Consider the following 22827-nt stretch of genomic DNA (forward strand, 5'->3'; position numbering starts at 1 on the left):
AGTGATTTGTATTATGGGAATGCCAAGAGACCCCAGTCAGGACCCAGGGCTTCCTTGTGCTAGGTGGCATTAAGATGTAGGTTGAGATCTTTGAAGCTCTGGAGTTTAACTACACAGAAATCCCATTAATCTCAATGGGAGGTTGCCGTGTTCATGAATCTTCTAGTCATCATAAGAACAGACGGCAAAATCTATTATGGTTGTGATGGTCCAGTGAGACTGTAGCAAAATCAGTGCCTTAGTTAGGACTGAATACGTACCAATGTGAGGGACTCAATTCCCTCCCAGAAAAGGTGGCATTAGAGGGAGGAGGAAAAGGGGCAAAGTGGAGAGACACCCAGCATTAAAGCAAAGCCCCAACGCTCAACACTATTGCCACCTACTGAAAAATCAGTAGTTCTTATTATCATGTTGAATACTCAGGGTCAGTTTGTTCAGTTTGCCAAAGAATGTATGAAATAAGGTCACCTGATCTCAGTTTGTTCACTGATTGACAAAGCCCACTGACCTTATGTGATAGGTAATGGATACATATAAAGGGTCACATATTCAGAATGTAATGATAGATAAAGATATTTGTGCAATATTATTCTTTGCACAATACTGAAAATATAGTTATATCACAGATTCCATGCCATGCTCAAAAATGAAGCTGTGCTGAAAGTCTTTCTAATTTTCCTGTTTCTCTTTTTCTAGGGCCTGGTGGCAATGTTAATATTTTTATGGTTTTTCATCTCTATATTGGATCAAAACAACAGCCTCAGGAAACCGTTTTTCAACCTTCTGTCCCCATTGTTTTCAGGTAAGAGGAGATCACACTTAATCGGCTTAATCCTTCCTGCCCAATCAGAGTACAAGCTATACTAGGTCGCATGCAAAACATCTTAAGTAACTTTTTTGAAACAAGCATCTGATTTATCTGAACCCTGTATAGGCCCTGAAGCAGTAGACCACTGGAGTGGGCCTACTCCCATGCTCAAAGATAAGCACATAGGTACGTAAGTGCTCTGCTGAATCAGGTCTGTAGTGTTCAGAGTAGTAGCCGTGTTAGTCTGTATTCACAAAAAGAAGAGGAGTACTTGTGGCACCTTAGAGACTAACAAATGTATTTGAGCATAAGCTTTCGTGAGCTACAGTATCTGTAACAAAATTCTTGAGCTCTATCAGGTATGAAAAATTCTCAACAATTGATGAAAATAAGAGTCAGTCTGGAGGTGCAGATGAGTAGTGATGGCACAGCATAATGCCAGGAGGGGAATGGAGTTCAAGGTACACAATCAGCTGTGGTGACCACAAGGTCTCCACTTCTGCTCAGTAGGTAGGATGGGCTTTGTGTCCCTCCATGATGAGCTCTCTGTTCAACCCAGCAACAGTTTTGAAGGGCTCTACACTCCAGAGAGCCCCTTTGTACTGAAATTTAGAGTACATAAGTAGTTATCGCAAATATCAAGGGACCATTCAAGGTTAAGTGGCCCATTAACACCCCTCCAGTCATAAGGGGGAAAGGAAGGGCAGGGAAAGGCAGCTTGGAGGCGGTTGTTAGTGGGTTATAGATTGTTGTCAAAAGCCATAAATCCAGTATCTCTATTCAATCCATGATTTCTAGTGTCTAGCAAAGTTATGAATTTAAGCTCTCAGGCTCATATTTTGAAAGTGTTGTGCAGATTTCCTTTAGAATGAGGACTGATAGGTCAGAGACAGTGGGATCACTCTTGAATGAACTCACAAAGGAAAACAATAAAAGAAACAAAAACACCATATCACCTGTGGGTGGACACTTTTCACAAAGCAATAACTTCACCTGAAATTGTCCCTTGAAACATGTGTTAACTACTTATGCTAAACAATCTGTTCCAACTTGTGTTTAGCTGTGACACTCTGATGCTTGGTCTACACTACAGAGTTACGTCAATGCAAAGTAGCTTACAACCTAACTCTGTGAGTGTCCATACTAAAATGTCATTCCTGCCAATAATAACTCACCCGCCTTGCCGATTTAATAACTCCACCTCCAAGAGAGACATAGTGCATATGTAACCCATGCCTGCTTGGTGTGGCACTCTGTCGCCCTCTAGTGGCACCTAGCCCAGCTAGAGATTGATGAGTCTGTTACAGCCATGTGGCTTTTAGCTCACACAGTAGAGAAGCGCAGTGTGGATATGCAAAAATTATTTAATTACAGAGGTGGCTGTACGTTGACATAATTTAGGTCGACCTAATTTTATAGTGCAAACTTGCTCTTAGTGCATTTAAGAGCTCTGTGTAAGTTTAAAAGCTTGTCTCTCTCTCAACAGAAGTCAGTCCAGTAAAAGACATTACCTAACCCACCTTGTCTCTAATCTCCTGGGACTGAGATGGCTACAACAACATTGCAGGCAAAAAAGTATTGGTATTATAATAATAATTTTATTTATTTATTTACTTATTTATTTACAGCATCCTAAAATATGCCAAACACTTAGCAGAAGATATGGGGCCAGATCCTGGGATCTGGATGAACTACACATGACACAGGTCCAGGGAGGGTGTTATAAAGGTGTCATAAAGCTCATCTTTGCCCTCCCTTGATCATGGGCTGATTGTGTATTGTGCTGGTCTCCAGGCATAAAGGCTGATCTGAGTTATGCCAGTCACCAAAAGACCCAGAGCACTTAAACAGCATCCCTAGCAATGAAAGTAGGGGATTGGAGGGATGTAAGGAAATCCCAGCCATGCCCCTTTCCCCCTTACCATGTTCATAACAAGGAAGGTAAATTTGGTGTAGGAAGATCCATAGCACGAGAGGATCCTCCTATTCTGAAGTGAACCCTCCATGGCCAACTGAACTGGGTTTACGGAGAGAACTTGGTGGTACCGTGCAAAGAGACATTGCCAAACTACAGTTTCCAGCCCAGCCTCGTTGAGCTTGCAATCTACAGAAAAGCATGACACAACACATGGATTAAGAGGAACAAAAGGGCAAGAGGGAGCAAGAAGAACAAGGGTTACAACAGCAAGGCTGTGTGGTTGTTTAGTGAGTAACATATGCATCTTAATGGGTTTTTAAGTTGTGATTCATTTTGATTGGTTCTATCTTTCTTCTTCTTCTTCTTGTCATTTTGACATATTTGTTAAAGGCCAAGAAGGTGGGAAAAGCAACAAAATAAAAACAAACAAAAACACCTCCTATAATTGCTATTTCCAGCTCATGATTTAAAACTGAAATGTAACAATAACCTGTGTTAGGTACTTAGACTAAATATGGAATCATTTAAATTTGAGAAGGCTATTGTCATGGATTAAGTTGATTTAGATCTAATCTAAGTAGAATTTCAATTTTTCTTCTCAAGCCATTCAGGCTTTTGCAGAAGTGAAGTAGGGTTGAATGATTTCACATTTACGAGAGTTCAGAGTTGCAAAACAGCTGTGACCAGAGTTCAGTGCTAACTCAGGAAATCAGTGGTTTGTCTCGCTGGGAAAGGCCAGGCAAAACACATATCGGAACTACAGTTTGATAACTGTGAGAACAAGACTATGGTTGCATAAATATGTAAATGCAACATATGAGAATGGACCAGCCAGAGAACTATTGTTTGACTGCAGGCCTAAAATATAGAAAAGAAAAGAAAAACCCTCAAAGAGTTACAATGCTCTTGTATACATTTTTAAACACTGATGCATGCGTTATGGCAGCAAAATGTGCATTTGCATGCATGCAGAATGGGTATGCATATATCATCTATGAATTTGATCTGATTAGTACCTGTGTGCTCAGAGACTGTACCCATTTGTACACTCCAGGATCTATTTTTAATTGCAAATGAGAGTTTTGCGTGCACAGTTCCCTGTTTACATATTCCCAAATGCAAAATGAGGTGCTGAAGACCTTTGGTTTAGTGGCTGGCAAAATTTAGGCCCTGATCCTGCACAAACTTGCACACATGCTTAACTTCAGTAGGAGAATTCACAGTGCATAAAGTTACATATTTGTTTTAGTCTTTGCAGGATTGAGGCCTTTGGAGCTATATTTGAAAATCTCACCCCCTTTGTTAGTACAGAATTGATGAAGTGTAGCCAAACAATACAGAAAGAAAAGGAGTACTTGTGGCACCTTAGAGACTAACCAATTTAGCTCACGAAAGCTTATGCTCAAATAAATTGGTTAGTCTCTAAGGTGCCACAAGTACTCCTTTTCTTTTTGCGAATACAGACTAACACGGCTGTTACTCTGAAACCAAACAATACAGAGTTATACTGTTAAGAATTAATGTAGAACCTAGGATGTCTTAGAATGACGGAAGATGAAGAAGAATCATTAAAAATTAGAACCGGAAGACACAGAAATTATCAGCCTCTGGAATATTTAATTTACAGTTCTTGTCCCCTAAGCATTTTTTCTCTCTTCCTTTAAATCCCTCCTTCAAAATATTTCTTATATGAAACTTTAATATGCCGGTCATGTCACTAGTATATCTCCTGAACTTCACTGTTATCTGATGTTTGTTTTCTGTCTGAGTTAATGCCCCATGTAAACGTATCAGGGCTTCAGGAGTCAATCCTTACATTTTTCAGAGTAGCAGCCGTGTTAGTCTGTATCCACAAAAAGAAAAGGAGGACTTGTGGCACCTTAGAGACTAACAAATTTATTTGAGAATAAGCTTTCGTGAGCTACAGTGGAAAATACAGTGGGGAGAGTTTATATACACAGAGAACATGAAACAATGGGTGTTACGATACACACTGTAATGAGAGTGATCAGGTAAGGTGAGCTATTATCAGCAAGAGAGGGGAAAAAAACCAAAAAACCCTTTTGTAGTGATAATCAAGGTTAGTTATTAATAGAGTTAAGCCTAAACCAAACTCCTAGATTCAAACACATCAAAACTTAAAAACAGACACTTATAACTAGGCAAACCAAAAGACAAGGCCCAAACATCCTCAAATTTGACTTCAAAACCTGGACCCAGATCCAAATGCTGAGGCTTGAATTCTCTTTACACATAATATTATTAACAACAAAATGGACAACGCTGTTTTTATTGTGTTCATTATACTAGATGATCTGTGAAACTCTCTCTCACTGAAACTACTATGTTATTAACACAACACTAATTACTACTGAAAGGAAAGCCCCTTAACTATGGGTGGGAATCTCCATTGCTTGCATAAGAAATGTTTTTATAAGCTATTTCCTCCTCAGATAAAAATCCATTTTGACACTCCCTTTTCTAAGAAGCGTACAACACATGAACAGCCTCATTACAACAGTTTGATTGCTCAGTCAAGTTGACAGCGCTAAGAGTGCTCTAGGTGAGCCTTGCTCTGCCCTGTTATTACATATTAGAGCTCCTTCAGCGTAGTCCTCCCTCTGTGAGTCTTGCATGTCAAGGATCAAATCCTGTCTCCTCCTGGGGAAGAGGGCTTGTGAGCCACTTTGCCAACAATGGGTTCTGCTGCAGCAGGGCAGAGTTACCCACTTAATGTTCCACAGAGCATGCATAGGGATGTTGCTCCTGCACTTGGCATTGCTCCACAAACCCATGGTCTTCTCCGTAGAGAATATGGTCATGTCCCCAGACCACCAGCCTGCTGGCTGTGGTGTGCAGGTGCTGCTCTTTGGTTACAAATTTACCCACACGGGAGTGGAAACTCCTTGGATTCACACTCTCTGGAAGTTTCCCCCGATTCTCTCAGGAGCAAGGTGGAGTTTGAACCACCCCTCCCTGTAGGGAGGGCAAGGTACACAACCACCAAACCCAGCTTTTGAGGGATGATGCTGAGACTTTTCTGTACAACCCTCTCCCTCTCATCTCTCCTGACAATCCTTTGATATAAAGGTTGCGAGGGCCCTCTCCAATTACTGACACTCCAGTAGAACCCCTTAAGTTGTGGGAGGTCGCAGAGTGGAACACAGAGAAGTTACAGGAGAGTGAGTGCAGGAACTTGATTGGGTCTAGCTAGCCCATGAATTGCAGGTGAAAAGCCAGCAGAACCCAACAGAACCAATCCATTCCTTTCCACCCTCTCCCTAGCACCAGGGCTGGAGCCCTGCCCAGAGGCTTCCGTGGCTTAGTGAGGAGGTCGTGCCCCCTTTTTCTGCACCCCCTAGGTACTGGCAGGATCTGCTAGGTAATGGCCTTGCTCTGCTCAGAAAGGACTGGTTTCTGCCAACCTTCTTACCTGGTGTTTTATCTTACCCCACCAATGAGCCTCTTGTTTCCAATGTCATTACTTGCAGAATAAGGTACTTCTCAGTATGAGTCAGAAAGTGGCAGAATCTGGCTCCCCGAAGCAGTAGGGAGCATAAGGCCCTGAATTAGAAGCTCCGGATTTGGTCCACAGCAAACAAGAGTAGACTCCTGAGCAATTCTAAGCTCTCAGCTCTTGAGCCAAACACACCTAATGCCACTTGCTGTTACAGCTGGCTGCAGAGAAATATTGTGGTAGAAATTCTTCCACATCTGCACAATAGGGAGGTTAGCCAAGCTGAACAAAACTGAGAGAAGTTTCTTTTTAGTATTTTCAGCCCAGAAACACAGAAAGATATGGGAAGGACAGAGGCTTACCATTCACTGCTTCCCCTGTTGTCCTAGGAAATTATTGCCAATCATCTCAGGCTCCAGCAAATCACGTAAGCAGATGCTTAGCCTTATGCCAGGATTGCATAAATGCATTGCTGGACTGGGGTCTCAGTGGTTCCTAGCAGGATAAAAACCACTGTATCCTTCCCTGCTGATGCACACCCCTTCGGGGGATGGTAGTGGGGAAAGAAACCCTTCTCACACTAGATTTGGAGATTGATTTAATCCTGTGCAAGTGGGTATGGACTTCAACTGCCAACTCTGGTTCCTGGAGCCTTTCTAACCCTTGAGCCTTCAGGCACATATCTTGTTTCCCAGCTGATGGTAATCTAACCTTTTCCTCTCCATCTCAGAGTTTCATGCAAAATAAATGGTGTCAAAATGAATACCTCCTGTTTGAGCAATGCAATGCTAGTTTGGTGCTGCCCACAATTAGGTGTTCCTCTCAGGACATTTGCCAGGTGCATCCGAGTAGATTGTGCAGGCATTGCAAATCCAAAAGGGGAAGAGGAGGTAAAAGTAAAAAGGAAAGAACTGAGACAAGCCAATGGGTGATATGTGTCCCATACTTTTAACAAACTCAGAAAAAATTGACTACCTAATTCAAAGTAGCCTTAAGCATCATTAGCATTTGTGGCCAATAACTTCACAGAGGAACACTTTTGGTAGTATTATTCAATCAGCCTGGTGACAATTACGGGGGTCACATTTTCACACAGATGAACTGTTCTTGAACTACCTCCTCAACGTGCTGTCATAGAAATGACTTCATCCTCATGACACCGTCTCTTTCCACCTCTTGTTTTTCTCCACAATCTCTAACCATTAATGTTTATTATCCTCTGACAGCATCCCAAGGCAGACTGGTTTCCTCACTCCTGTCCATTTACAAGAACGTTCCTTGCCATGTCTCCAGAGCCACAAAGTGACAAATATGTATCACTTTTTTTCAGCAGCAGTTATTCTGCTGGAAGGAGGTAGCTCACCCTCAGATTGGCAGGTGAGCCTCTCTATGGTGAGCAACCCGGAGACTATCTGCCGAAAGCGTGCACTGCGACTGTCGGGCAGCACAGGACGTAGATCAACTGCCCTTCTTAGAGTCATAGATTCCAAGGCCGTTGTGAACATCGAATCCAACTCCAATTTCAGCCCAATAACTTGTGGTTAAATTACAGTACATCTTGTTAAAAGACATCTAATCTTGAGGTAAAGACTTCAAGTGACTGAGGATATGCCTCAGCCTTAGGTAAACTATTCCAGTGTATTAATTTCCTTCACTGCTAAAAATTTGCAACTTATTTCCAGAATGGATTTTTCTATTGTCAACTTCCAGCCACTGGATTTTATTATGTCGTTGTCAAATGAACTAAAGAGCCCTCACATCTCAGATGCCACAGCATCAGGAATACCAATAGTTCAGCTGAGTAAGGCCTGTCCTCCCCCCACTCATGCAGGTTGCTCCTGGAAGAATACTATGGATTATGAATTATGGCTGGGGAGGCTAAAATAAATCATTATTAAAGCACAGCAGGCTATGAGTCCTTTGCAAAAGAAGAAGAAACCAAAGGTGGCTAATGTGGCTCACCACTCCAGAGTTTGGTAGTTCCATGCTGAAAATTAGGTGTGAATTTGCCGTCTAAAGGAAAAAGGCCAGTGCAGTTTTACACAGAAGACAAAAGAGCCTCTATGCTGCTTTGGGATGACTGCACTTGGAATAATGCATCAGTTCAATTCTCACCCTTACCCAAAAGCTGTTGATAAACTGGGCAGAGCTCAGAGAAGAGCAGAGGACTGGAGGGGTTGATTTATGAGGAAAGATTCAAGGAGCTAACTATTGTAAATAGGTTAAATGATGACAAGGAGGAATATGATAACTGCCTATAATATGTGAAGGGTGTAATCACCAAGGAAGAAGAGGGGTTATTCTGGATCTTTCAGAGTGGTGTGCATAAGAAATAATTCGAGCTATGCGAAGAACAGAAGTTCCGTTTTGCAAAGGGCCTTGAGATTTTTGAAAACAAATGCCATTACAATTCAGAATGAAACCCCAAAGTTTTGAAATTCTCCATGATTCCAACAAAATTCCATTACAATTCAGAATGAAACCCCAAAGTTTTGAAATTCTCCATGATTCCAACTTTGTTTTAGATTATATTATAATACATAATACAATACAAAATAAATTCTAAACAAAAAGTTGTTTCAAAAGGAAAATCTGAAACTTTTTATTTAAAAAAACCTTGAAATGGGACATTTTGACATTGTCAGAGTTCTCCCCACCACACACTCTTTTTTTCTCCAAAACAAAATTATGACAACATTGACATGATTTCATTCAGCATTTCTAATTCAACTGCACTTCATTTTACAACGGAAACCTGTTCTCTCAGCTATTTTGCCAGCTCTAGAAACAATAGAAAGTAAAAAAGAAACTTTAGTTGAATGTCACAGTTTCTGACAGAGTGCTGTATTAATAGTGTGGAATGGCTTCCTAAGAGGAACAGATGACAGTCCTGCATTTCAGAACATATAAAGTTAGGCCATGTCTACACTTAAAAGCTTACAGTGACACAGCTGTAAGAGCGCTCGTGTAGCCGCGTTATGCTAATGGGAGAGAGCTCGCCTGTCAACATAATAAAACCAGCTCAATGAGTGGTGGTAGCTATGTCAGCAGGAAAGCATCTCCTGCCGACATAGCGCTGTGCACACGAGTACTTATGCCGGAAAAACTTACATCACTCGGGGTGGGTTTTTTTCACACCCTTGAGCAACAGAAGTTTTGCTGACATGAGTGCGAGGGTAGACATGGCCTTCAAATGGACAAGATACGAGACCACAAACCATGTGGCATTGGCAGGGAGGTGGACTGCATACCCTAACAGATTGCTTCTATCTTTTAGCAATTAGATTTTGTGAAAAACAAGAGATACATTCATTACTGATTTATATGCTCTGCTCTCAATTCAGTGGCCTTGTCTATAGTGAGCATTTCTTGAAAACCCTCCTACCCAAAATACCCTGGTATTTTGACATTTGTCTCATTTATGCTTGTTCTAAGCTGGGTTTGACAATATAAACACCAATAGTCAGTCTATGTTAGCGTTCCCACCATGGCTAGCACGGATGTAGTTGCAGTTATAATAGTGCAATGGAGGGAAAATTTGAGAAATCTCTCAGTGTAGTACCAGCCAAGGGGATTGCACAAGATATAAATGAAGATTTGGTAAGAAACATCCATGAGCCTAAAGTGGCTTGCCTAACTCAGGTGAACTCCTGAAACTCTCGTAAAGATTTCTACCACAATTTCCTAGAGAAGGAACTGAGACACAATTATCTGTATAATCATCTTTTTAATACAGATTATATAAAGCGTTGAGAAAAGAACTGTAACTGAAAACATTCATTGGGCCTGATTCTCTCATCACACTGGGTTTTACAATGTTGACTTTAATTGAGTAACTTGTGATTTACATCAGTTTAGGGGAATCAGGCCCAGGGTCTTTCAGACAAAATCAACAAAATGTTTTCATTATGACAACATCTATGAGAGTCCCTTTAAGATGCCTTTGAGGAAAGCACTGAAGCACGTATCTCAGGTTTCTATAGTACCATTGGCAATGACATATTACATTTGTTTTAACTAAATGCCAAAGCAAAATTTCACAACGCTGCCTAAAGCCATTATATCAGGTGAGAAAAAATAAATTATGCATATTTAAATGTAAAGAGTTCTTAGAGCCCACATTATAAAAGAGACATGTTCAAGTACTATGTTAGGTTCCCTACTTTCAAAATAAAGGATGTCAAATTACTATATTATAAGCCATTACAGTCATGCAATCCTATGCTAAATGTAGAGATGACACTGCTAGAAAAACAATCTCATTCAACATTTACTAGTTCTGAATTACATTTGCAGTAGAATAAAGGAAACACTCCCTTAGGTATAATTAATTGTGAAAATGAATCCTAATAGTTTAGCACAGTCCATATTGATTTTGTCTCAGATCTCTTTTATGTTGCAGGAACCAAATGGAAATCCATGCAGTGTCCTTGTTCCCATGTTTGCCAGAATACAGGTTGCCTTAGAGATATGATGTCACATTTGTTAAAGTGGAATATAGATATTTCAGCCACATTGCTCATGATAGCTCAAGCCTCTGAAATTCTTCTTGGGGTCTCTTTTGAATGGATTACAAGGAGAAAACTCACACAAATAGATTCAGCAAAATACCTGTAACACGTGATGCTACTGTAAATTAAACATTTTGTAATGAAAGATCAGAGAGATTACTTTAAAGGCTAACTCCCTATTCTTCTCAGAGTGACATTAGGAAACACATAATTATGCTTTCTACCAGCACCAAGAACTGTATATTGCATATTAAAGGGAAAACAAGCAAGTGAAACCTTCTAATGTTACAAAAATGTGCAGTACTGTATAATAATTTATAACATCCTGAGTGCATTTGATACACATGCCTAAAATCATTCTTAAATTAAATACTTCAAATGAATGCCTAAATTATTCACTCATTGGAAAACTCTGGTAAATGTCTGCTGGAAATGGAAAGCACAAGTCAGTTAAACTGTATTACACTTGGGTTGCCAGGATTCTTTGGAGGCACATGTCCCTTCCAGCAAAGCAAGACATTATTTTTCCTGTCACATGGAGAATTTAGCATGCCCATGTAGTGTACTGTTACGTTGTTACACACGAGATCCATGTTCATGAAGGACTATGGGACTCAAAGGACAAAATCAGGGCACACATGATGCTAATGCACGCAGCCTCAGGATAAGCGAATGCAGTTCATCTCTCTCACTGCATTACTCAAAAGCAACTGATCCATGAAGTGAAATGAGGACAGCACAGCCTGAATCTAGGAACGTTGACTTGTTTGCTATTGAGGCTGATAATGGGGGACCATTGTGAAACCATCCTGTGGGGTATGGCTTGGTGGACCCTTACAAAGATCCTGTGCTTAGGAGGTAGGCTCCACGCTGGCTCTGTGCTGTTTTAGAGGGGACTGCTGGGGCTATGTCAGAGAGAGCACAAATAGCTCCTCACATGGTTCCTGTCTAATAGCTGCTGCATAGAAAGACAGACTGTGCAAAGCCTGTACTGCATCCCCACAGGGTAGATTCTGTCTCCTTAAACACCTGCTCCGGACAGTCATATGAAGCTCTCTTATTCCGTTTATAGGGGTTTTGTGTGGCATTTGTGAATTTCACCATACAAAAAGATAGCAGAAGATAAGCACGAGAAGGAAAAAACATTAAAGGGAGAAAAGACCCATTGTGAGAAATACAGTTCTGTCTGGGAAAGGTGAAACCCTTCCGGCATGTTAGTGGTTGTAATTTGTGGTGCATATGTCAGTGTGTGTTACATCAGTCAGTGTATATTACATGTGCTACTCTCTGCTCAATCCACAGAGGACTGGAGCCTATTACAGCTCTCAAGCTCTGACCAGAAGACCACACAGGAAAATCTACACACCTACCTCAGAGACCTGAAGGTTACCGTCCAATGCTGAAGCAGTGCTGTTCTAATATAATACTTGATCATTCATTTCTCAAAGCCTGTTCAATAATTGGAATATATCAATGCAAATGAAAATCTCTGTCCAGAATTTACAGCTGCATTGAATGTTAATTATACGGTATATTTACAGAAGACAGTGTTCAGTATGATAATATCCTCACACTCTCCTCACAGCACATCCCAGTAATAATTAATAATACCATTTACTAACTTGATAATAGCTCAGAGAAATGTTATAAATTCACACTAGAAGTTAATGGGTGAGAAGGATTATTAAACAAGTATGTCAGAATAATTTATGAAACATGTTAAAAGTTCCCCTAGAGGTGGTGAGGCTCGGCTGCTACTACTGATCTGCTTATTAATACAAACAGCAGAAAAAACTCTACGCTTACAAACTATACACACAGCTGTGAAAGAACATGCTCAGACTATTGTTATCCAGTCCTACCTGCACCTTTTATTTGATTATATGTAAATATATGTTACGTAGAGCCTAGTGCAATGGGGCGCTGACTTGGCTGGGATCTCTTAATTATTATTTATTTATTGTGTGGTGGCAGAACATCAAGCTAGGTGCTGTACAAACACACAAAAAAGCTGGCCCCTGCTCTAAAATATAGTCTAAGTAATGTAGTGTAATAGAAATAATGAACAACAATGGTAAAAATGGCTTGTGAGGCTCAGTGTGAGCACATTTTCAGCAGAACTATTCATTTTGCACTTGTTCTGTGACTTGGATACTTTTCTTACTTATAAATGGTCATTTTTCCGACAACGTAAGTCTCTAACATCATGCTTGAGCAGCCATGAGTGACCTGGTGGAACTGCAGAATGATCTTAAACCGCCAATCACATCCCAACTGCAAATGCTACAGTACTAAAGCTACAGACAGAAGCTGAGAGGGGAGGGGAGAGGTACCTTAAGGGAAATAAAACAGAGAACGATAACTAAAAGTGAAAGAACTTTCTCCAGAAAGACTGCAGTGCAAGGGAAAACGATTGTCCGAATGAGAAATAGGAAGTGAAAAACATACAAAATAAAACCACCGGTAGATTATAGCTAAAGAATAGTGTCAGTGGATTCTGACCTTGTCCATAAAGTCCATTTACAAATAAGAATCAGATTTAAAAAAAAAAATTTATCTCCAAATGGACAAGCAAAGTCTCTAATTTGCCAGGATCTAAATAGCAGCCCCTCAAAAAGAACAGATTACTTTTCAAGCACAGATGCCGGAATGATTTAGCTGAAGACCTATTGGCAAAGTCATAATAAGTGTCTACTTTACAGTGTCTTATAAAAGTAGCTTTGGAACACCAAACTGCAGTTTCACAGATCTGCTCCAACAAAGCGTTATCCTGGCTAAAGAGTGAGTGAGTGAGCCCTGACCCCCTAGTGGGCAACACTTATCCTGGCCCGTGCAAGGGACTGGTTGAAAAATAGAAAAGATTTTCCAGACATTTCCCCCAAGACGTAAGCCAGAGAACTCTGCAGGTTATAATCATCCTAGTAATTAGGGTGACCAGGCAGCAAATGTGAAAAATCGGGACGGGGGTAGGGGGTAATAGGAGCCTATATAAGAAAAAGACCCCAAAATCATGACTGTCCCTATAAAATCAGGATATCTGGCCACCCTACTAGTAATGGACCTGGCAGATAAATGACTACAGTACTGGGAGGCTCTTTTCATTCATATATGATGACCAATGTCTATTGTGAAACCATAGTGTCCAGAGATACATTTTCAGTAGGAGCATAAGAAGGGTGCATATTTAGATTTTACTAGCAGAACAGATAATGGGGTTAAAACAGGTTTCTTTTTTTTCTTGAGTTTAGATCAAGCAGAGAAGTGTCTAGAGTAAGCTCAAGCTGGTAAGAAAGCATTGGTTACTAAGAACAAGCAGTGTGGGAGAATAAGAAAGTTTCTGAGCTTTATTGAGGGTTACCTGGCCACATCCCCAACAACAACAGAACTATGTTCTATGTTTACTGGAGCTATGGTTGCAGATTTTATCTACCTCCGGGACTGCTGCCGAAAGCAGTTGGTGGTTTAATATAATAATAGACCTATCCAGGCCTATAACAGAGATCTATCCATTGCCATATCACAAGAGGAGTTCTCACCTGACCTTCTTCAGCTTTGAACCTCGCTTGAACTGTAAAGGCCTAACCGGGGAAAGAAAGTTAATGGAGATTTTAGATGCATGTATGGAAACTCAGGATTCCTGCTGGTCAGATTGTATGAGATATAGTGAGACAGAGATGCTGAGAGGCGCCATCAAGCTCACTTGGAATTGTATAAATTTGCATTCCACTGATTATTCAGGCCTGAAACTGACCTTGTTCACTAAGAAAGGACTTGGTGTCCAGTGAAGCTAGCTTAGGAACTTTAATCATCTTAAATTAAAATCCATTGGGAAAAAATAAGCAGAAACCAAATCATGAAACTTTGGTTATGTTTTACTAATGATCCCTTTGCAACTTTCATAATGAGCTCAAACATTTCAGTCCACCCAGCATACAGGCAGGGGGAGCTGAGAGCCAAGAAATATACAAAATAGAAAAGAAACATCTCCTCTCCAATATGTCCCTCTGATTCTGTGTCTTAACTTTGAATACAAAAATGATACATGCATACAAATAGGATGAATAGATTCAGTAGATCATAACCTTTACAGAGATATGTTACATGGCATATATACCATAAAACATATTCCAGTTATGTCATATATACATTCATAAGCATATTTCCATAAAGACTTATGGGGTGCAACATCACAGCAGGTATAATTCAGAAAGGTTTGGGGCTGTTGTGCATGGATGGCCTAGTTCCCACATATCTCCACTTTCCATGAGAACTTCCCCATGCAACCCTGTCTTTGGGTCTTTAATTCTGCTGCTGGTCTCGCCTCCCACAGAGGAATAAGGCATCCCAACAGGTACAAATCCTTTATGATAAATCCACTTCTTCCTCAGCGCTTATCAGTTGAAGGAAAGGGGAGAGGCCTACTATCAGGAGAGTAAGATGTCAAGTAATGCTAACAGTTATTGCCTGGTTACTACCCAAGGATAAGGGACGTTACCTCAGTCTCTGATCGATATGAAGCCAATCTGTGTGCCAAAGTTAGTGCCATCACGAACATGAGAGTAAAATGTATCAGGGTGGCATGCTGTGCAGAAAGTGAGACTTTGGTTGTGGTCAGTGACAGAATCATCCTGTATGTTCTGAGGCAGAATCCCTCCAGTCTCTAGAAGAATTCTTAAAGAACGGAAGAAAAAGAAAAGATGAACATTTTATCAAATGGCACATTCCTTAAGCCAGTGTGTTACTGCTATTGCAATAGTGTAAGATAAACTGTGCTAATACCATTTTTCCTTAGATTAAAATAAGTGGTTTTGCTCATTCTTTAGGACACATACTGAAGCTTGAACATGTATACAGAACAAAGAAGCTACTCTTAAGGCATAAAATAGCTGAAATATAGCCATATTTCAAACTAGAAGACTTGGTTCTGTCCTGACTTGCTGCTAGAGGAAACTCGATACTTTGGCAACACATAACAAAACTTTGCTTGTAATGTTGTTATCCAGAAAAGCTCAGTTCAGTACATGGTGTTCTTGGAGACAGTGGGGATTTCTTTTGTCCGCCCCACCCAGTTTTTCAAGTGGAATTCAACAGTACACAAGGTGAGCAAATATCGTCCTTAGGTTCATTCATTAAGGGCTTGATACTGCAATGCTCCCATGAAATTCTGAGGGCCCTCAACTCCTACCCAGTAGGACCACACTCCATATCAGTGACTAACTGGAACTAGAACCTAAATTTCTTTTGACTCAGTCTTTTGTCCTCATCCCTAGGCTACTTAGCACAACAAACTATAGCGTAGAAAAACACACATGAGACTTACCGTGTTGCCCTTCTAATATCAATATAGGGAGTTGGAGAGTCAAACTGTCTGACACATTTTGGATCAAGACTGTAAAATTCCTTTGCTGATTCCCGACGAAGTGTAAAACAGCATGGTCCAACAGATGGGCCCAGCACCACAAGTATATCCTTAACGTTACAGCCATATTCTTTTATCATAGCATTTACTGTAGCCATAGCAACTCCTAACAAAGTGCCTTGCCATCCTAAGAAAAAACATAAGGGGAAAAAATCCTGTAAAATTATTTTTGAATTGAATGCTTACAGAAAATTATTATTATTAATTATTATTAAGGATCTAAAAGCCAAATACATGGAGGAATAATTAGCTTTTAGCAAACATTAACAGTCCTCAGAGCATTCTTCTGAAGTAGCCGCATTACCATTTTAGAGATGGGGAAACTGAAGAAGAAAGGAGCTTTAAACTGCCCAAGGGCAGAGGAAGTCAACATTACAAGTGGGCTTAGAACTCAGGAATGCTTTGCTCCCAGCCCTGATTTTAGACCATTCAATTACACCTCACTGTTCCTCTGTGCTGCAATATCTCATGGGTTAAACACTGTCAAGGTTTCTTTACAATCTCACATGACAGCACCGTGGAAAAATATTATTTAAATAGAAGGGAAAAAACATTTTATATTAAAAAAATCTCCTTATCTGTACTACTTGGCTGAAGCAAGTGTAAACTGTGCTGCATGCCAGGATTGTTTGGGCTGCAAGAAAGAAAGCCCAGCTCTGACTCCCTGTTCCTTACACAGAGCTCAAGACAGGCTTTGTACAGAGCCGAGTGTGCCTTAAAGTAGAGGCAGGGCCATCCTTACCCATATGTAAAGTTCGCCAAATTGCCCCAGATTTCCTGGTGCCCTACACAGCTGCGTGCTGCTCCGGTGGCCAGCCTGATCCTGCTACCAGATGAGCCGCCCAGAAAAGCTGCCCCTGCCTCATGGCCCCCGCCCCTGCTCCGCCCAGCCCTGCCTCTTCCCCTGAGCAACGACCCGGGGGACTCCAGCAGGGGTCGGGCGCACCCTGCACTCACCGGGTGGCGGGAAGTGGAGAGAACTGGCCCAAGCCCACTCCACACTGTCAGCAAGTGCTGGGGAGCATTTCCCCCCTGCCCCCCAAGTCCCAAGGCTGGGAGCCAGGGGAGCAGAGTGGAGCGCGCTGGGGCCGGGTCACTGTACCTCCTGCTGCCCCATGAGTGCGGGGTTGGGCCTGCCCTGCACTCACTGGGTGGCAAGAAGTGGATCGACCCAACCCCAACCTGCTCCACTCTGCCAGCTCGTACTGGGGGGTGGTTTCCCCTCTGCCCCACAAGCCTACTCCTGCCCCCCCGTCCACGGAGGCCTGGAGCCAGCCCCAGCCCTGCGGGGTGTGTGTGTGGCCCCAGGCCTCCACGGGGGGGAGGGTAGGAGGCTGTGTAGGGCACCAAAATGTCTAGGGACGGTCCTGAGTAGAGACTAAGGTATTTTGTTTCTTTTTCTCCCCTTCTTTTCTGTGACCCCTGGCTACAGTCTGGGCCACAGAATGGTATTTAAGGGTATACAGAGCAAGGTTTAAAGCTGTTTGTAAATGTTTATGAAAATAATTTGACCTGCTACTGACTTCAGGCATGGATTTGGGGAGTGCAAGGAGGATGGAGAGGGGGAAAGAATATGTGACTGGTGAGGGATATGATATAATACAAGGCATGTGGATTGGAGAAGGGATTGGGTGACACATTCATTACCTGGTCTTGGAATGGGAGGGTGAAGCAGATGGAGGGGGTGGATGGAGAGGGCACAGGAGACTGGCAGAGAATGGACAGGGTAGAGCAGCTTGGGAGTCAGGAAGCGGGAAGCAGGTAACTGAGGGGCAACATAGAAAGGGACAGAGCAATGCACAAACTCTTATCCACGTTAAATTTTTAACACCTAACATTTCTAGATATAAAACTTCAACCTCTTAAAATTTTCAATGTGAATAAAAGCTTCCCTTTTATCCCCGCTTCGTTTCCGTCACCACTCATTTCCCCCACACATATAACACCCACCCACACACACCCGGTATTGCTCCCTACACACATACACTCTTTCTGTATGTATAAAGCCTGCAGAGGGGAGCTACACTCTGATGGGCCTTCTAAGAGCTATTTGATCCATGGATCTCCAGCACAATCTGATTGAAATGTTTGATGCTCACATCAAAAAGTGGGCAATTCACAAACACAAACCTCATTAGAAACAGTTAAAGTTGCAAGTGTGTTTGACTGGAGTTCGGCTAACTCCCAAACTATTACATGCTCTTTGGAAGAATTCTACATCTTTGAAAAAGAAGTATATTAGGAAGCCTGGAAAGGAAGAGTTAAGGGATTCAGTTTGGAATCCTTCACTCACTTACTACTTGATTATTAATCCCGTTTACTACACAAGGGATCCATTCCCAGTACTCTCCTAGTATTATATTACTTTGCTTATGAGAACTGAATACTAGATGCCCTTACCAGAATGAGCAGCTCCACATGCTTTTTTGACAGGATCAGCAAAAAGCACAGGTATGCAGTCAGCCCCGGGAGCTGCGATCGTAACATCTTGCTGATTCGTTACTATTCCATCATAGTTGTCAGGCTGGGGCTTTCCCATAATCCAAACATCACTGGCATGATTGACCTGTCAGTACAAAGACAGATGAAGCACAGTCATAAGGCAGTGAAAAAAAAATTAATTCATACTTTGCTCAATGCCTTTTCTCCAACTCTCTTGTTCACACCCTCGTCAGGCCAACCCTTATGTTTAGAACTCCATCCCTCTTCTTGTTCAACAAACAACTATTGTCTTTGCATTGAGATCCCTTCTTAAAACACACCTCTAGTGAGCAACCCATCCGCCTAAGAAAGAAATGAATTTTTTAAATAAAAAGATATCTGCACCGCTTTGATTTTGGATCTTTATCTGGTCATATATTGTATTATATCACTGAACTAACTGTATGATCTATTAGAACAAACTTCTTGGGAGAGGGACTGGGTCTTCCTCTCTATATAGTACCAAGTGTGTTGACAACTATGATGACAGTTTCATCATGATAAACTGTCACAATAACTGTCTTAAAAAGTTGTCCTACCACTTATAATCTCTTGCTAGGAAAGAGAAGATTAATGCATAGTTAAAAAAACAAAACATTCACTGCTACACAAAGCAAGCTCTGATTAGTTAATATAGGAGTCCATTGGTATCTGATAACATACCTTCACACTGTGAAATGTCTCTGGGTCAAAACCTGCAGCATTAGCTAACCTACGTAGATTTTCTTTAACCACAGCCTTTGGATCTCTCCGCTTGGAACTGCTGAAGAGGTTGAAGGAGCTGAGTGTTGGTATATAAGAGATTCCACCTGTCCTCGTGGTGAACCCATGTAGGAAGATGTGACCTGGTGAAGAGAGAGAATTTGTTGGAAACAAACGAGAAACCTGAAAATTATACCAGGTTCTGCCAAATGGAATTGGTATGAGCCAGTCAGATTGTTGGATGGCTGATTCTTATTTAATGATGACATTTAAAAACAAGGATCCCATGCTCCCTTCTCCTTCTGTGAGAACAAGTGAGAAAGACTGTGACTCTTGCCAGGATAAAGCATGGAGTGAATAAGAGCCAGGACAAGATCATGTTCCCTGTGACCACATTACCCCTGGACTCCACAGAGCTCCAGGTCAAGGGATGTGAGGCAGCAGGCTCTCTGCTAGATCTAATATCACCCTCTCCCAACTTCCAGGGTAAACCCAAGCAAATTACTGCTGTCCAAGTCTCTAGCAACTCCTCCTCTGAAGAGACTTCTGGGAGCACCTGCTGTGGAGGGGTTCCTGGCACACAGCTCCAAGAGGTGGAATACTGTCCAGGAACCACAGAAACCTGGGTGGGGAGCTGAGCACCAGGGCAGTGTCAAGCGATCTTTGGGCAAATGGTGCTTCCCTCCACTAGAGATCTCTAAGGAACTGCAGGTTTAGGGAGAATCAATCTTCTGCTAGGTGGATATGTGCAGGGAGACCCACTCCTTGTTCTGTAATAAAAATCCATTCCATGGTTGCTTCACCCAAGCCAAGACTTAGATGGATATGTGTGGTGACAATGTGCAGAAAAGGCGGTGGCAGGAGCATGGCCACGGGTGGCCTGGGTGGGCCACGGCCCACACACTTAGCATCCAGGTTCACCCAAATTTGAGCAGGGGTATAGTGCTGCCACAGCAGCCCAGAAAGTCACTCAGGCACCTGAAATCCGGGATGGAGCTATGCGCCCACCCTTCAGAAAGTTACACTCTGGCAGCTCTGCCTTGACATTTTCTGAGCCGCCCCATATACGTGCCCAGCTTGGCAGGTGAAGTCCTATGTCTGGGGCACCAGGGCTAGGAATAGGGTGTAGCATTGGGGGAGAAGTTGAGCTAGCAGTCTGTCATTGCCCGTCCACCAGAAAGTTGGGGCCCACCCAAATTTCCACTCCTATCTATGCCACTGGACTGTGGGTATGCCTACACTACAGATGCCACAGCGACACATCTATGGTGCTGCAGATGTGCTATGGTGACACAAGGAGTGTTTCCATCGTTGTAGTTAATCCACCCCCTCAAGATGTGCTAGCTAGGTCACAAGAAGAATTCTTCCATCAACCTAGAAGTGCCTATATCAGGGCTTAGGTTGGCTTACTTACGTCCCCCACAGGAGTGAATTTTTCACACCCATGAGTGATATAGCTAGGTCGGCCTAAGTTTTAGGTGAAGACCAGGCTTGTATCTGTGACCTAGATAGATAAGGAGAATTACAAAGTGTCTGTACATGTGACTGAGAGAGTGAGAGACCAGGCACCCTGAATAAAGAATTCCCAGTGCATTCTCTACAACCTCTAACTCCTCTGCCACAAGGGATGCTGTGCTATAATCTCCTGTCGGCCCGATGGAAGAATTCAAGGAAAATTCAGGTTGAAAAATCCCTCTTCTCAAGCTGGGAATAATGTACATACAGAAAAATGAGGTAGTAAGTCTTTGAACCATTACTGTAAGGCATAACTGATTTTCTCACTGGCTAAGGCATATAGTGGGTGTGTTTCTGAAGATATTTGTTATCTTAACATCCAAACAGATACAGGATATAGCCAGATAGAGATCTTCCAACAATTCAGTTCTTTGACTTGGGGAGTGTCATTTCAAGTAGTCGGAATATGAAGTAAGAAGGTTGTTTTTATCTAAACCATGAGATGCCCCCCTCCAATAGTGCAGGAAAAAACAATATCCAAAGATTTAATTAAATGAAAGGTGTGAGTGCTGGCAGAGCAGGGTAAAGGGAACCCATTGCCCACCCTTCCCACCCAGAACTTCAACACAAGACACAGCCCTCATTTGGCTGCTTAGAGCCCACAAGCGCTGGGATGGAGAGCAGTTAGATTAAGGGGAGCATTGTGCTCTATGGCTCCACTCAGAGAGGTGTTTGCTTTTTGTTTCTTCCCCATAAGAATCACTGCTACTGACCCCATCAGCTGAGATGGTGTCTCTGTTTTCTGCGTCAGCACTAACACTGAACACACAGAATCGTAACCTATGTTGTGCCATTCTTTAAGCCACATTTGCTCCTTCCCAATTCTGGACTGCTCCAGTGTGATTTAGGCATCCTGTGGGACTGATCTAAGTTATTCAGCAGTGCCACTGAGAATCTGCAGAGTGCTACAGGCCTACCTCTTTAGGCCCCTTCTATGCCCCCTGTGCCTGGACTTACAAGGGGGGGCTGCATAGGACAATCTATGGCTATCTTATCTGATGTCTGCACTGGGGACTTCTCCCCTGGCTGGCTATAGGGATATCACAGCAGCAGAGAGACATTTTGGGGGTGAAAATTTCATGCCTAGGACTTCATGTTACTAACCCCTGAAGTAGAAGAATCCGTAAACTGAAAACTGAATGAAATAGGTTTAAAAAATCCATAAAATCTGTTTTCCAGTTTACCTGGGATCAAGGAAGATTTTAGAATGGTAAGCTTCCCTTTCAGGGCTGGCAGACTTTCCAAGAATGTCTGAATCTCACGCCTGACGAGTTCCATCTCAGGGGCAGAAAGTGTTTGTATGTCACTCTGAGGTTCAGCTATTTGTTGGAGATTGTTTCCTTCACAATCCACCCCAAAATCCTCAAACTGGAACTGGTAAACAGCAGTGAATAGGTGGTCTATAAACACTTCCATTAAAGCTTTCCTTTGTACTGGTAAAATGATTTTAATGATGCTTAAATCCTTTTCATCTAGTTTTTGTTTAATGGTGTACAAGGCAGCAGCTGTACTTGTCATGCACACAACCTCAATTCCTTTCTTCAGAATCTGAAAACCGCTGATTACTTTAAGTAACGAATCTTGTTCACTGCTCCTTTCGCTTCTCGGAGTTTGGTAGCACATTATGTAAACAAATGGAGCACTGGCAGAGAAGTGTTTTTCAATCCTTTCTAGTGTGCTACATAATAACTTCTGAACGCCATTATTTTGTGAGTTCATTTGTAGACTGAACAGATCAATCACTACTGCTTCTGCCATCTTCCAGATGATTTAAGGAGTCCTAAAGGTACCAGATATTGAATAAAACACCTTCAAAGAAAAAGAGAACATTATAAGTCTAAATAAGCAAAGTTACAACTTATTATTTGCAAAAAGAAAAGGAGTACTTGTGGCACCTTAGAGACTAACCAATTTATTTGAGCATGAGCTTTCGTGAGCTACAGCTCACTTCATCAGATGTTTACCGTGGAAACATCTGATGAAGTGAGCTGTAGCTCACGAAAGCTCATGCTCAAA

The 22827-nt window shown here is 42.0% G+C and overlaps 1 protein-coding gene across 11 annotated transcripts in view; it reads right to left on the reverse strand.

The window, feature by feature from the left end:
* LACC1 (laccase domain containing 1) overlaps positions 1-22827 on the reverse strand; it is a 55110-nt gene that overhangs the window by 23621 nt on the left and 8662 nt on the right. For 6 of the 11 annotated variants that reach the window (XM_073345144.1, XM_073345172.1, XM_073345136.1 and 3 more), the window contains 5 exons: positions 21996-22620; positions 19258-19439; positions 18514-18679; positions 16015-16240; positions 14546-15365 (listed from right to left, as the gene is read on the reverse strand). In XM_073345144.1, the coding sequence (XP_073201245.1) occupies positions 15191-15365; positions 16015-16240; positions 18514-18679; positions 19258-19439; positions 21996-22569 (1323 nt within the window). In that variant the 5' untranslated portion in view covers positions 22570-22620 and the 3' untranslated portion in view covers positions 14546-15190. Of the gene's footprint in view, positions 1-8743; positions 14273-14545; positions 15366-16014; positions 16241-18513; positions 18680-19257; positions 19440-21995; positions 22621-22827 lie in introns of those variants that run through there. The other 5 variants (XM_073345191.1, XM_073345201.1, XM_073345183.1 and 2 more) reach the window with 4 other exon arrangements.

This window comes from Lepidochelys kempii, chromosome 1 (genome assembly GCF_965140265.1).
Source record: "Lepidochelys kempii isolate rLepKem1 chromosome 1, rLepKem1.hap2, whole genome shotgun sequence".
Classification (NCBI taxonomy): Eukaryota; Metazoa; Chordata; order Testudines; family Cheloniidae; genus Lepidochelys; species Lepidochelys kempii.